Source organism: Candoia aspera, chromosome 3 (genome assembly GCF_035149785.1).
Source record: "Candoia aspera isolate rCanAsp1 chromosome 3, rCanAsp1.hap2, whole genome shotgun sequence".
Classification (NCBI taxonomy): Eukaryota; Metazoa; Chordata; class Lepidosauria; order Squamata; family Boidae; genus Candoia; species Candoia aspera.
In genome coordinates this window covers 51149670-51165459 of record NC_086155.1, presented here as the reverse complement: position 1 = coordinate 51165459, position 15790 = coordinate 51149670, and the positions used below count along the sequence as shown (strand labels likewise).

The window sequence follows — 15790 nt, the reverse complement described above, 5'->3', positions numbered from 1 at the left end:
AACTGTTTGTCCATCAATCCTAAAAGAAAAACATCTGGTCTTAATTGTAGATTAATCTTTAACATCTTCTGAATCAGTGTATGTATTGAAATCCAGAATTTTATAGCTTTTTTACATGTCCACCAAACATGATAAAATGTTCCTTGTTTTTGTTTACATTTCCAACATAAAGTTGAAGTGCCTTTATACATTCTAGACAATTTCTCTGGTAACATATACCAATGATACATCATTTTATAAAAATTCTCTTTAAGATTATAACATAGAGTAAATTTCAGTCCTTTCAGCCACATTGTATTTTCCGATTGTTCCATCTGTATATTATAACCAAAATTTTTAGCCCACTTTATCATACATTCTTTCACTTGTTCTTCTTCAAATTTCAGTAAAAGTTTATGCATTTTAGCAATTACATATTCATCATTTGTACACAATTCTATTTCAAACTCAGCCTTACAATGTTCAAAACCATCAATTCTTTTATTTACTTTAGAGCTTTCCAATAATCATCATGTTTGGGGATGGCTAGTGCCCTAGAGTGCTCGCCGTATACAAGGACTGAGTTTTATTGGCCACTTGGATTCTATTTTTATTTATAATTATTATTTACTTGTAATTGTATCTTTAGATATTGGGTTTTTATATATTGTGTTTTTATTGTATATTGATTTTATTGATTATTGTTGTAAACTGCCCAGAGTCCCCCTGGTGGGAGGAGATGGGCAGTGACAAATTTGATAAATAAATAAATAAATAATTGTAAATAAGAGAACCATTGACAACTATATCCATCTGCCACCAGTTCTTCTCTTGATTTTATTTTACATTCCCCTTGACAAAATTCTAGTATCTCATGATAAGGTAGCCATTTGTGTTTGCCTATTACTTCTTGTCTATAAAATGCATCTTATTCTGTGAGCCACAAAAGTGTTTTTGGGTACAACCTGGGTTTGCATCTATTCCATATTCTCAATATGGCATGTCTAACATAATGATTTTTAAAATCCACATTAACCTTGACTTTGTCGTACCACAAATATCCATGCCAGACAAATCTCAGGTCATGTCCTTCTAACTCCAAAAGCCTTCTATTTCTCAACAACCCCTCTCTTTCATCCAAACCAAACAGCAAGCTGCAAAATACAATTTCAAATCAAGTAAGCCCAATCCTCCCCTTTTCTTTGCATCTTTTAACACCTTATAGTTATCTTGTGGTTTATTCCCCTGCCACACAAATTTAAATATATCCTTCTGCCTCTGTTTAAATGGTGCATCAGTTGTCAAAACAGGTATTGTCTGAAACAGACACATCGTTCTAGGCAAGACATTCATTTTTATCACAGAAATTCTCCCCAACAATGACAGTTGTAGTTTCTCCCACCTTAACATATATTTTTAACTTCATTCCATGTCTTAACATAGTTATTTTGAAACAACATACAGTTCATATTATAATATACCTGGATATTTTAACTTCTTCTCAATCTTAAAACCTGTTTTATTAATCAATTCTGTTTGATTTTCTATTTTCATATTTTTTGTTAACATCTTCGTCTTCTGTTTATTAATCTTAAAACCTGCTAATGCACAAAATTCTTTTAATTTGCTTATTAATATTTCAATTCTCTTTAAAGGATCTTCTAGAATCAACACCAGAATACTGTATCCTATATATTTAAGAAGGGAAGACTTCAGTAGAAAGAATAACTAATTTATTTTCTGTATATCTTGCAATGTGTAGTCTTTGGATTATTATTAGATTAGGACTATCAAGTGAAAGTTGATTAATCAGTGGATTATTTATGGATATTTGTCTTTTCTTTTTATTGCTAAAGAAGGTATGTATAATGCAGGGACTGGAAATTTTCCAGAGGCCATTGGAAAAATTTGTTTGATGACTTGGGCACCAAAAAGGAAAAAAGAAAGACAAGCAAAAGAAAACTCAGGTTTTCTCATTTGATTCCAGAAATCTCACAAGATGTCACATGAGACATTTGAATTTTTTCAGGATTTTCGTAAGTTTAAAATATTATTTTATTTGGGGAAGTTAAAAATTCTTCTTGGGAAACTGGCAGACATGTGACGTTTGCAGATGAGACATTGCCACATGTGTCTCAAGAGAAAGATAATATGCAATTGAATAATCGCACCCATCCGTGCTAAATAGTCATTCTACTTCTGATACTCAAAATAGATTTCTGAAAACAAAAGCTATGAACATGAGTGAATTATCTGTCAGCAAGAGGGGACCCCAAAATGTGAAGAAACACTGATAATCTTTAGGGGAAACCAAAACCATGAGGAGGAGGACGAGGACGAGGAGGAGAAACAAGAAAGAACTTCTTGGATTTTATATTTATTTATATTGTATTTTATATCTGTAATTTGCTTTTATAGGATTTTAATCATTTATTATTATAGTATTAATTTTATTGTAAACCGCCCAGAGTTCCTCTTTTGGGGGAGATGGGCGGTAGCAAAATTTGAATAATAATAAAGAACCCATGGAGGATTGAGTATGCTCAGGGAATTTTATTTTATTTTATTTTATTTTATTTTTATTTTATTTTTATCCCTTTATTATTTTTTATAAATAACTCAAGGCAGTGAACATACCTAATACTCCTTCCTCCTCCTGTTTTCCCCACAACAACAACCCTGTTGAGGTGAGTTGGGCTGAGAGAGAGTGACTGGCCCAAGGTCACCCAGCCGGCTTTCGTGCCTAAGGTGGGACTAGAACTCACAGACTCCTGGTTTCTAGCCCAGCACCTTAACCACTAGACCAAACTGACAACAAATAATGTCCTAGAACTTGATTTCTTTTCATTATAGCATATAAAGCTTGCTTTGTCTTTATTTATTTATTTTATTTTCTGCCCCACCGTTATTATTTTTATAAATAACTCAAGGCAGGGAACATATCTAATACTCCTTCCTCCTCCTGTTTTCCCCACAACAACCCTGTGAGGTGGGTTGGGCTGAGAGAGAGTGACTGGCCCAAGGTCACCCAGCCGGCTTTCAGGCTTAAGGCAGAACTAGAACTCAGGGCCTCCTGGATTCTAGCCAGTTGCCTTAACCACTAAACCAGACTGGCCCTATGAATGACACAGAATGTCCTGGATGTAGTTTTGACTGGCTAGAACAGGAGTCTTCCCCCCAGACAGTAATCTACTGCAGGAGTTTCTTATACAAAATATTCAATATTGCAATAACTGACTAAAAACCCTTCAGTTTTTATCAGTATTCTGGAAATTGTGGAATTTAAGAATACATTGATACCTTTTTTATTGAACTACTTTGGAACTAAATAAAAATAGCTTTGTTGAAACTACTTTGGATTATTTCAAGGAACACCTTATGCAATAGGAGAGGGGGAAAAACTTTTTACAGTTTTTTGAGCACGTTTATATAACTGGCATGTCATTATGCTTTTCTGTCTCAGCCTCATTGATTACTCAGGAATCAATGTTGAATGATTAAAATTTATTAACTGCTACATTATAGTGGTTAAACCTGCAACCCAAAATTATGATGTCCTGATACCAAAGCAGGAAATGGAGAAGATAATATTCCTGATGTCTGTGGTCTGGTAGTGATATTTTCTGAATGATGGTGACAGTTGTTTTAGACATCTTGTAACTGGAAGCTTTCAGGCCAAAATACATTAAAGAGTTCTGTTTTCTGCACTCCTGAGAAAGCCATTTGCCAAACTGTCCTATAATTATACCACAAACTGATTCTGTTGACATACAGAAAATAACTTTTTAATGGCACATGATGTTTACGCATTAGGAACTGCTGCTAGCCAAACCAGCTACTTCCATTCTTTTGCTTATGCAGACAAGTGTACTTTCACTGAAAGCTCTTGTAGGTATCATATAAGCAAGTTATTTCTAAATGTTTTTTAGCACAGCCTATGCTTGATATATGTGAAGAAATATTAAAAATGCAAGCTTTTTAAAAATAACTTAACAGGCTTATTTACAGGCATAGTTCATTGAAAGAATGTGGTATTACACAAGGATGGTTATAAAGCAAATTACGTTGCAAATAATGCAGCCTTGATTATTATACACCAAACATGTATGGGATTAAATTATTATTACATTATCTTCCCTCATCCCCAAGGGTTGCCTGCATGGACCAGTAGGGCCTATGAACCACAGGTTGGGAACTATTGGCCTAGATAGACTGAATAAGTTATAGGCTGGATTCACACTCTGATCTAAGCTGTAATGTGATTTCTTTATGGATTATTGTAAAGTGTGAACCCAGCTATTGTAGCTTAGTGTTGTATATGAACCTGGCTCTTATAGCTTGGTCAGCAAACTTGGTATAAAAAAGAATGGCTTAATATGAAGTGTGAACCTAGACACATAGGAGGGACAATAACACAATATCAGAATTCACCAATTGCATGAAAAAGGTTCCAGAATCAATCCCTGATATCTCTAGTGAAGTAGATTGTGGGTTGTGGGCTATGTCTACCTGAGTATAAAGCAAGTATATTTACATCCAGGGGCTTCTTGAGTTCCATTATGAGGAATCTCTGGAATGGGGAGAAAGAACACATAGAAAATTCAAGTTATGCAGCCATGAAGATCAACTTTAAAAAACTTACCATATTTGAAATCTGTCATAAAGAAGGAAAGTTACTGTAAGTAATACTTCCTTCGCTGAATTCCTAATATCTGGAATTACCAAGAATTGTGGGGAGTTTGGGAAATAGGAGTTGACTAACTGAATATCATTGGAAGAACTCTATCCCGGATTTGCAACAATGAACTCCATTTTTCAACATTTTTTTTATAAAGGGGTAAGGAAGAAGACTTTTAAACAATATAGTCATTTTTTTGGAAGTGTTCCATTTATAATATAATTTCCATTCTTTTTAAAAAAAAATTAGCATGATTATTAATTTTGAGGCAACATTATATTGTTAATTTTGTTAGATACAATAAAATTAAAATAAAATCATATTAATCTGTGGTCCAAGTCACACATTTCAGAGGAAATATCTGTGTTTACACACAGGTTGTGTGCTCACTGTCTTGATTTCCTTGTCTTCGAGTTTCTTCAGTCTGCTCTCTCAATCTGCTTTTTAACTCCCCAGAGTTTATAAAGCGGTTGCTATATGTGGAAATGCAAAGCTGCAAATGATAGTGGAAATAATGGGGTGCCAACATGAATCTGTCAGGCTTAATTTGATTGATTGATTACTCTTATTTTACATCTTGCCTTTCAAGATTCAGATCTAACCAAAGCAGCTTACAAGCAACATTAATGATCTTGAATAAACACACATACAACAGTTTTTTGTTTTTTTTTAAACCCTCAAAATTCTGGGATTCTTCTCACAGGGTGGAGGATGAAAATGTCACTGCATATGGATGGGATGAGAGAACTTCAGGGGGAGATTTTCACCTGCTTTCTTCTCTCTTCAAGAATTCTTTCCACAAGGCAGCTGGTGGCATTGTAGCCTTCTTAAAGCACTTGCCTTTTATTTAGTTCATAAACACACAATACACCACGTTTTTTTTGATTTCATTTCATTTGTTAATTCATATTCTCTACCATTTACTCGTACATTTAAAGTCACAATCTTTCATGTGCCATGGTTGCTTCCAGATGAGCCCATAGATCCTGACCTCCACCGTAGGTTTGTTCAATCAAGGCTTTCCCATAATGCTTTTTAGTAAGAGAAAGAAAGAGCAGACTACAGTCTTAGTTGAACCATGCCATATACAGAACTGCTAACAGTTAAACACTATTGATTTTTTAATTTTTACATGTTTTTAAATGATGGAAAAAGAACAGTTTGAACTTTGCCCATTGAGTCCAGATCTCCCATCTCTACTTTCAAAAATCTGACCAACCGCTAGATGGCTGGCAAATAGGTACAGATAACCAGCTTTTTGATCCTAATCTAGTATCTGTACTACCTTTCTCTGATGCTTGCTGTGGCATCAGAGCAGATAAGTAGGGTTATCCTGAAACCTAGAAGAAATGTATACATGCCTGGGACTGGCAGAGGGATTGTATAAGCAAGCTGTTCTCTCTTAATTTACCAAATAATGGATAGGAAATGTGATCTGAAAATACAGTTAAGGTTCACATAAGCATACAAAGCAAATACAAATTTAAATGTGCTTTATTAAGACATATTTGAATGTGTTTACACAGCATATTAAACCAAGAACAAGCTATGTTGTGGTTTGTGAAATGTTTGAACCCAGCAACAGAGTTTACAGGAGAACAGGGGAGATTTTAGAACTAGCATAGCCCACCCCTGTGGACAAATCCTGATTTAGTAGGTGACAGAGATTAATAGTTAACCAATTTACAGTGTGAAGCAAATAAACAAAACAGTTGTAATTCTTAGAATGTTTTAGAAGTGTTGGTTGACAGTAAGAATGAGTTTCCTCCGAATATATATGGTGCCAGAAAGATGGTATACTCAATATGCATGCTTTAAGTGAGTCAAGAATGTGGAATGGCTAAACTCCAGATGTTTAAAATCACAAATCAGCTTATTTAGAGTCTTAAAATTACCCCAAAATCATTTTGAAATTTCAACCCAAAATATTTTTGCATTAGTTATCTATTTTAGAACCTTGTGCTAAATGACAATTAACTATTCAAGTTTAGTTCTAATATTATTTTTTTAAGTCTATATTATAAGAAGGAAATTTTTTAAAGCATGGGGACAAAAGTTTGAAACATTCATATTGCCAGCAGTTTAGTTAAACATTTGTCCTGGATGATTCCTTAATAGAAAAACTTAAGACTTCTGTTAGGACATTTCTGTTTACCATTGAAAACCAAAAGAGTTTTCCATTTGTGTTTGTTGATATTTCTGCACAGAGCTGAACCTTATTACCCAATGTCTGACTGCGTAAGTACCCCAAAATATGATTCTCTAAGAGGTGATGGTATACATCCAAAATCTGAGACTAGTTGTAGAAATTTGCATTGCCAAGTTGCATTATTTTTCCAGCCTTAACAAATACAGAACACTAGCTAGACCCTATAGGGCTGAATAAAGTGGATGAGAGAATGATAAAACAGAGAATGGTTAGTGAAATTATAAATACCACAATAAATCAAAGTAAATTTGATTTTTTTTCTTATTTATTGATCATATTTATATGGTCACCCATCTCACTAGCATGACTCTGGGTGGTGTACAAAACAACCATAAAAACAACTTCAAAAACATTCAATGTTTTTTTCGTCTTATTTTGCAGGCTGGTGGATGACCGCTGTGTGGTGGAACCAGCAGCTGGTGATCTAGATAATCCACCCAAGAAGTTTCGAGGTAAGAGAGGTTTGGGTGAACATATCACTATTTTAGATTCTTTACCCAGTTGTTTTTATATAGACAAAGTAGTTTCCAGTGGTGCTAGTCCAGATACCAATAATATCAGATTCTAACATCATTGACATGAATGTCTCTATCCTACAGAAAACAGCTGTATATAATAAACTATTATGTGTTCAAGTTGTAATTTCCAGTCCAGTTTAAACAATGCAATATTAGTTTCTGTCTTAGATTTGAGCAAGACTATAAAGTCTCTTACTTGATCCCAGGTGACTTTGTGGCAACAAGATGTAGATGGTTTGCCTTCGGTATCTTCAGGGATGTTTTTTGACTTTTCAGTCTAGTTTATAGCTCTGGTATTTCTTGGTAGTTTCCCATTTAAGTCCTAGCCTGACCCTGCTTAGCTTTCCAAAATCAGCTAAGGTAGAGTAGGTCATACTGCCTGAGGCAATGGCAAAATTAATCTAGGAATACCTATCCATGATTTGTATAACATTCTAGCTTAACAGGGATGCATGGCATGTTGTTCTTCTAAGAACACAGATGCTTAAGAGAAGAACAAATCCTAGGTTCCAGTTTTGTCATGTTAAAGTAGTGTCAGGCCAATAATCCAAGCTTGGAACTAATGTAAAAAACTCTGTTGAGGTAAATTCTTTGGGTCATTTAGGTGTTCTTATTGACAAATTGGAATAATTAGGCAGAATGCCATCAACACACTTGTTCAATCCCAAGAGATTAGAATGTTGATGATTTTTCTGGCTCATTAGGACTTTGGGGGACTATCTGATTATCATTTTTTTTTCTGTGCACATTTATACCTGGTATTGTTGTCCAGGAAATGCTTTGGGCTTGAAGAGCATAGCATAGATGTAGATCAGCAAATGAAAATAGATGTAAGAAGATACACACAAGATTTAGTAGAGTCCATCGTATTCATAGTATATTCTAGGCCAAATATTGTTATTCCTCTTCCAACAGGGCAGTCCTCTGCTCCATATGACATTGTTATGTCAAACTGATGGCATCTCAACAGGCCCAACCCTTTAAATCTTGATTCCTCTTGCATCTTATCTTAAAGTATCCAACCATAACTCCTCTTTCAAGTCATTAGGGCATACTGTAATTGCTCCCAGTTAAATAGAAGCAGTTCTGTAGAGCAGGGTAGGATAAGAGTAGGCCCTAAGATGAAGAATAGGCTCCTTTAGAGACATGCTGCTCTTGAGATATAGTAGATTCAACATGATCCACATCATTGTTCTGGTATGGAAAGGAAGGCTACACCAGCTTCATATGACACTTTCTTTTTGGCTCCACTTTTGCAAGGCAGCTTTGCAACCCTATTTCAGACAGCAGAGAAATCATTCAGGCCAGGGCCAAAGCAATAGAATGGAACAGTTGTGTTAGTTGCTTATGGCCACTGTGCTGCACCAGCTACTTTCTGTACCGTCCTCAGGTAATTTACAAAATACAAGCAGAGTAAAAGTAATAGACATAGTGCCAATAATCAGGTAACTTAAAGAGCATGGTTGTAATGGTTGCCTAGTCCAAATACTCAGACCCACAAGAAGTTGCTAAATGAAATCTGATTTATTAGGAAACTTGAGACAAATACAGAGAAAGCTGAGAATGACAGAAAGCGCGCCAAATACAAACTAAAAACCCTCGCTGCAAACGTAACCCCGCCTCCCTACCAGCAGCATCACCACCACCCATCCCAGGTGCTGGTAACTGTCATCCCTTCTAGCCTGGGAAAGCAACCTTGAACACATGAGATAACCCAAATACATTCCGAGCCCGCAGCCAAGAGATAAGCATTCTCCTAGCAGGAACTGTCCTCCCTTCAAAGATGAAACACGCATCAGGTTAATGACATGCGAAACGTTACGATGTACCAAGCACATTGAAACGGTGAACATGACATACCGCCCCCCCCCAAAAAAATTAGGCACCCGGTTTCGATGGGTATGTGGAATGGAATCGGGTAACAAGGATAGGGGAAGCCACGTCATGGGCAGCTACCCACTCAGGATGAGGGAAATGCTTCCAGCGAACTAAATATTGTAGTGTATTGCGAATGCGTCTAGAGTCTAAAATTTCTTTAACTTCAAAGTGTTGTTGTCCGTCAATCATGATGGGGGGCGGAGTCGGAGGTTGATCGTGCCATCTGTCAGAACGGGTAACTGGTTTGAGCAAACTGCAATGAAAAACAGGATGTAAGCGTTTCAGGTTATGCGGCAAATCAAGTTTAAAAGCCACAGGGTTGATCTGAGCGATAATGGGGAAAGGACCCACGAACTTAGGTGCCAATTTCTTTGAAGGTTGAGAAGACTTGATAAACTTAGTAGACAGATATACCATGTCCCCCACTTGAAAGGCAGGGTGAGGTGCACGCTTCTGGTCAGCATAGTGTTTGTAATCCGACTGTGCATCAGCTAATGCCTTCTGGATGACTGGCCAGGATTCTGCTAGTTGCGTTGACCAATCGGCCAGCGAGGCCGGTCCGACGGAGGGCTGTGGCAGATCAGGGATGGGGACAAAGTCCCTGCCATGTACAATACGAAAAGGGGTTTGGCCGGTGCTTTGATGAACCGCATTGTTGTAGGCCACCTCAGCAAAAGGGAGGAGGTCAACCCAATTGTCTTGTTGATAATTCACAAAAGCCCGCAGGTATTGCTCCAACGTGGAGTTGAGCGCCTCCGTGGCTCCGTCCGTCTGTGGATGCCATGCCGTGGACAGGGCTTGCTTAGTCCCTAACAGTTTGAGGAACGCCCGCCAGAATTGAGAGGTGAACTGTGTGCCCCTGTCCAAAATCAAGCGAGAGGGACATCCGTGTAGCCTGTACACGTGTACAAGGAAAAGGCGGGCCAACTGGCGGGTGGAAGGAATTGATACGCACGGAATAAAATGGGCTTGTTTAGAAAAATAGTCTTTTACAACCCAAATCACTGTTTTGCGCTGGCTAGGAGGTAACTCCACAATAAAATCCATAGAAACCTCATCCCAAGGACAAGTTGGACTAGCCACTGGTTGCAAGAGTCCCTGAGGTTTACCGACTTTACGCTTTGACATAGCACACACAGGACAAGAGGTGACATACTCCTTTACATCTTTGCGCAAGTTGGGCCACCAAAACTGCCGCCGGACTAGGTGCAAGGTTTTTACAAAACCAAAATGTCCCGCAACCTTGTCATCATGTGAACGGAGCAAAACGTCTTTTTGCAAATTCTCAGGGACGTAGAGACGGTTAGATTTCCAAGCGAAACCCCGGTCAAAGGTAACATTGTCTCTATTGGCCAGCAACCAAGTATCAGTCTTTAGTTCTTTTAGAAACTTTTGTTGCAACTGAGAGGGAATTGACAAAGTGCTTGGCGGCCCCGAATTCCCGGCGGCTGGCTGCTGCGCACGGGTTTGGCTGCGCGTCACAGCCTGCATTCCCAGTTGTGGCATTGTCCACAGAGTGCTGACCACTTCTGGAGCTGTGCAGGAGTCCTGAGGTTGCCGGGACAAGGCGTCCGCCAAGAAATTCTTTTTCCCCGGGATAAACTTCAATTGAAAATTAAATCGATTGAAGAACTGAGCTCAATGTACTTGTTTCGGGCTCAGTTTGCGGGGGGTGTTGAGGGCTTCTAGGTTCTTATGGTCCGTCCACACCTCGAACGGGTGATTAGCCCCCTCCAGTAAGTGTCGCCAAGATTCTAAAGCCGCTTTCACTGCGAACGCCTCCTTCTCCCATACATGCCAACGTCTTTCAGTCTCAGAGAATTTACGGGACAGGTAGGCACATGGTTTTAAGTACCCTGCCCCATCAGCTTGCATCAACAATGCGCCAATGGAATAATCAGAGGCATCGGCCTGAACCACAAAAGGTTTGGAGGGGTCAGGGTGTTGCAAGATTGGCTCTTGGGTAAAGGACGCCTTTAGCTGATCGAACGCTGCCTGGCAAGCCAGCGTCCACTGCAGCAGCGTGCCTGGATTTTTTACTCTCCGAGTATCCCCAAGTCCTTTTGTTCGAAGTAATTCAGTTAGTGGCAAGGCAATCTCAGCGAACCCCCTTATGAATAATCTGTAGTAATTGCTGAACCCCAGGAAACTTTGAAGTTGCCTGCGGGTGCGGGGTCTTTCCCAGTCTACGATAGCCTGGATCTTGGCAGGATCCATTTCAATGCCCTTATCTGAGATCCTATACCCCAAATAATCAATTTGTGTTTGGTGGAAGGCACATTTAGACAGTTTGGCATACAACTCAGGTTTTCTGAGCTTGCGAAGCACCTGTTTAACCAAAGATACATGTTCTTCCATAGTTTCAGTATAAATCAATACATCATCCAGATACACCAATACCCCTTTAAACAGATGTTCATGGAGTACCTCATGGATCAATTGCATAAACACCCCAGGGGCCCCAGCCAAACCAAAAGGCAAAACCTTATACTGAAACGCTCCCAATGGGCAATTGAATGCCGTTTTCCACTCATCCCCCTCTTTGATCCTTACCCGGTAATAGGCTTCTCTCAAATCAAGTTTGGAGAAGATTTTCCCTTTGGCCAGATGAGACAACATTATCTTTTATCAAAGGCAAGGAATATTGATTGGATATTGAGACTGCATTTAGCCCCCGGAAATCGGTACAGAGTCTTAATGTCCCATCCTTCTTTGGGCGGAAGAGGACCAGTGCTCCCACCGGAGAGTTGGCTGGTTCGATGAACCCACAAGCCAAGTTTTTGTCCACAAATTCTCGAAGCAAAGTTAATTCCTTTTGCGTCATTGAGTAGATTTTTGGCTTAGGTAATTGGGTGTTAGGCACCAGTTCAATGGCACAGTCTGTTTTCCGATGAGGGGGCAGTTGATCCGCTTCTTTCTCTCCAAACACATCAGCAAACATCTGGTAGCCCACCGGCAGGCCCTCCAGAGGAGGGGCCGGGCAATACGGAGTCGCAGCTGCCGCTACCCCCACCACCTCCTCTGGGGATTCCCTTCCCTCCGGTGCTTGATAAAATCCGTCCTTAAAGGTGACAGTTCAATAAACCCAGTTTATTTGAGGATTTTGCTGGACCAACCAGGGTACTCCCAAAACCACTAGGGGACACCCCACCGGAGCCACCACAAACGACAACCCTTCCCGATGGCTACCCATTTGTAAGGCCACTAGCCCAGTGAAATGCGTGACTGGTTTGCCACCAGCCATGGACCCATCCAATTGCGTAAAAGCAATGGGTTGCTGCAATGGAAAGGTGGGTAGCTCCAGGGCTGCTACCACATCGGGGTGCATCAAACACCGTGAACACCCCGAGTCAATCATGGCCCACACTTCTATTGTCTTAGATTGGGAGCCCAACTTTAACTTCACCGTGAGAATGCGATAACTGCCACTCACCAACGTAGATTTGCGCCCTTCTTCCACCACCTGCCCTGCGGCGCCCTTTAAAGCAGGTGGCTGGCGTTTCCCGCCGGCTGCAATAATTCCGGTTCCCCCTCGTCTTCATAGAACGGTACGCTGTCCACCTCACTCTCGGCCACCACTGCTTTCATTTTCCTCGGCAGGGAAGGAGACTTTGCCGTCGACTTCCCCTGTCGTTCATCACCCTTCGCCCTCGGGCACGCCGCCGCACGATGTCCCTCTCTACCGCATCGCAGGCATTGCCCCTTCGCATAACGCCTCTCCTTCTCCTCTTCCCAGGATCTTTGACCGGTTCTTCCCCCGGCGCCCAGCGGGTGACTAGGTTTCCCATCTCGCCCCGACTTCGCGGTTCTCCTCTGGGCGAACACCTCATGTGCGTGTTCAGCCCTCCCAGCGAGCTGGATCCACTCGTACAGGCTGTACGGGTCATCCCTTCCTAAGGACCAGCGTAGCACTTCTGTATTCAGGCCATCCTTGAACAGCTCGATGATGGTTGCTTGAGACCAGTCGTCCACCTTCCCTGCCAGCACCTTAAACTCCAGCACATAATCAGCCACCGATCTCGATCCCTGCTTGAGTTCTCTCAGGGCACGCTTCGCCCGCTCTTTCGCTAAGGGATCCTCGAAGTGCTGCCGTAGAGCCCAGAGGAACTCGTTGAATTTTTCCAGCTCGGGCGCTTCCAACTGGCACATCTGTACATACCAGTCTGCCGCCCTCCCTTTAAGTTTGGTAGCAATGGTGATAATTTTCGCTTTTTCTGAATGAAAGAGCGACCCCCACTCCTCCATGTATGCCTTGGCATTTGTTAGGAAGAACGAGAGTTTTGTCGGGTCCCCATCGAACTTGACAGGGAAGTCCCTCATTCTGCCCGCCGACGGGCTGCGCCCCCCCACTGAGCTTTCGGTGGGTCCAACCTCTCTTGCCTGCCGCCGCTCAGGGACGGGCAGCGACGCTACGGGCGGCGACGCTAATTCCACTTGGACAGCCTGGTCCCCTTCTCTTGGACGTGCTGCCCTTCTCCGCTCAGGGGACTGCCCATGGGACGAAGGGGTCGAATGCCGCTGGCTTGACCCCTCCCGCGTTTCCTTCAGCGAACTCAGGTCCAGACTCATTTGTTTCAGGATAAGTTCTAACGAGTCCATTTTCGACTCCAGCACTCGGATACGGTCCGGAGTGGGGGAGTCCCCTTTTGGCGGCACTTGGATTACTGTAGGGGATAGCGGGTACCTCTGCCTCCAGGATGGGCCCCCCACCACCGAAACGTCCCCCCGGGTTTCATCCCAGGTGACCAATTCGCCCGGGGTGGTTACGGTGGTCTCCGGCACGGTTTTCATGCCCGCTGCTTCGCCTTCTGACCCTGAACTCGCCTCCTCTCGAATTGCTGAGAGCTCACCCAGTTGGGGAGGCCAGTCGGGGCGCATCACGGTCCAGTCCGGTTCCCCTTCACTCGACTCCTCACTTTCCACTAGCAGTATGTCAGGATCGTTCATCGCCAGCACTCTCCCTCACAGGGTTGGACAAACTTGTCTTTTCCTGGAAAGGAGCCAGCGGAATTTCAAATTTTGAGATTCTCAGCTTTATGTAATGGTTGCCTAGTCCAAATACTCAGACCCACAAGAAGTCGCTAAATGAAATCTGATTTATTAGGAAACTTGAGACAAATACAGAGAAAGCTGAGAATGACAGAAAGCGCGCCAAATACAAACTAAAAACCCTCGCTGCAAACGTAACCCCGCCTCCCTACCAGCAGCATCACCACCACCCATCCCAGGTGCTGGTAACTGTCATCCCTTCTAGCCTGGGAAAGCAACCTTGAACACATGAGATAACCCAAATACATTCCGAGCCCGCAGCCAAGAGATAAGCATTCTCCTAGCAGGAACTGTCCTCCCTTCAAAGATGAAACACGCATCAGGTTAATGACATGCGAAACGTTACGATGTACCAAGCACATTGAAACGGTGAACATGACAATGGTTTGGTTGCTAAGCTATGTATATGTGAGATGATAGCTCTGTAAACCTTTTGGCAATATAATTAAACTGGGAGTTTGATTAAAAGGTAGGAATGAACGTTGAATGCATAGCTGAGAAGATACAATTTATCTGTTGAAGGAACATTCCCCCAAGGCTTTTGGTGGAGTGTCTCCTTCTCATCTTGTAATGGATATCAGTAGGAAAAAGGTACAGGAGTGGCTGAATAAACATCTTCTCTAAATCTGCTCAGGGATTAATGGGAAATTTGGCCACATGTTTCCCCCCAAATATTGTTTTCATCATTATTTCTCTGACAGCTCCTGTCAAAGCTGTACATTGTGTTTTTATCCCTCTTCCCTTCCCTCTCAAAAGCTGACTGCTTGCTTAAACAGAAGGGCTGTTTTTGTTTCTTTGACTTACAGGCTGCCAGTAAAATCAGAGCCACCTCATGCTAGTTGCTACACACAGTGGGAGGAAGCCCCACCCAAGAACAACAGATAATTTGAAAGAAAGAGGAAAAAAAACTGAACAAAACAAGGATTACAGTACAAAGGCCTCCTGAGCCTTTAAGCCTGATAGATATTTAAGATGGAACACATTATCCACTGTTCCAGCATACTAAATAACATTACAGTTTGTGGCAAATACCAAAGAGAAATATCTCAGTGCAAATGCTTAGCATTAGTAAATTGTCTTGCTGCCAAGGTAGATATTTAGGGCTGGTGAGTTGCATTGGTGGTCTGGAATCCTTGACTCCCTGGAGGTTTGACTCCATGAGTGTAGAGGGCCATAGCAGTGAAAAACAATCAAACTGAAGAGGTAGCAATTTTGAGTATTCCTGTTCCAATCGTATCTGGAGGACACTGGGTTTGGGAAGGCAGTTTTATATCTGCTTGGTGACAAAATTATTGTTTCCTTCTGTCATTGGGGAAACTGCTGCATCTTCTGTTTTCCAGCACTGCAGCAAGGCTTAGGCTGGCCTCTCCCTGTATTTGTGGGCTGTCATGATGGAGGAGAGAGTCAGAAGTCCTTCGTAGTGGGTCAAGGAGAAGAGCCAGCTCCTGCCCCACCTTATTTCCAATGAACTGGATGACA

At 41.5% G+C, this 15790-nt stretch overlaps 1 protein-coding gene across 1 annotated transcript in view; it reads left to right on the top strand.

Annotated features, from left to right (window-relative positions):
* The window catches only part of ITPR3 (inositol 1,4,5-trisphosphate receptor type 3), a 133353-nt gene that overhangs the window by 26061 nt on the left and 91502 nt on the right, over positions 1-15790 (top strand). Inside the window, exon 2 of the mRNA XM_063297634.1 lies at positions 7248-7318. Within this exon, the coding sequence (XP_063153704.1) occupies positions 7248-7318 (71 nt within the window). The remainder of the gene's footprint in view (positions 1-7247; positions 7319-15790) is intronic.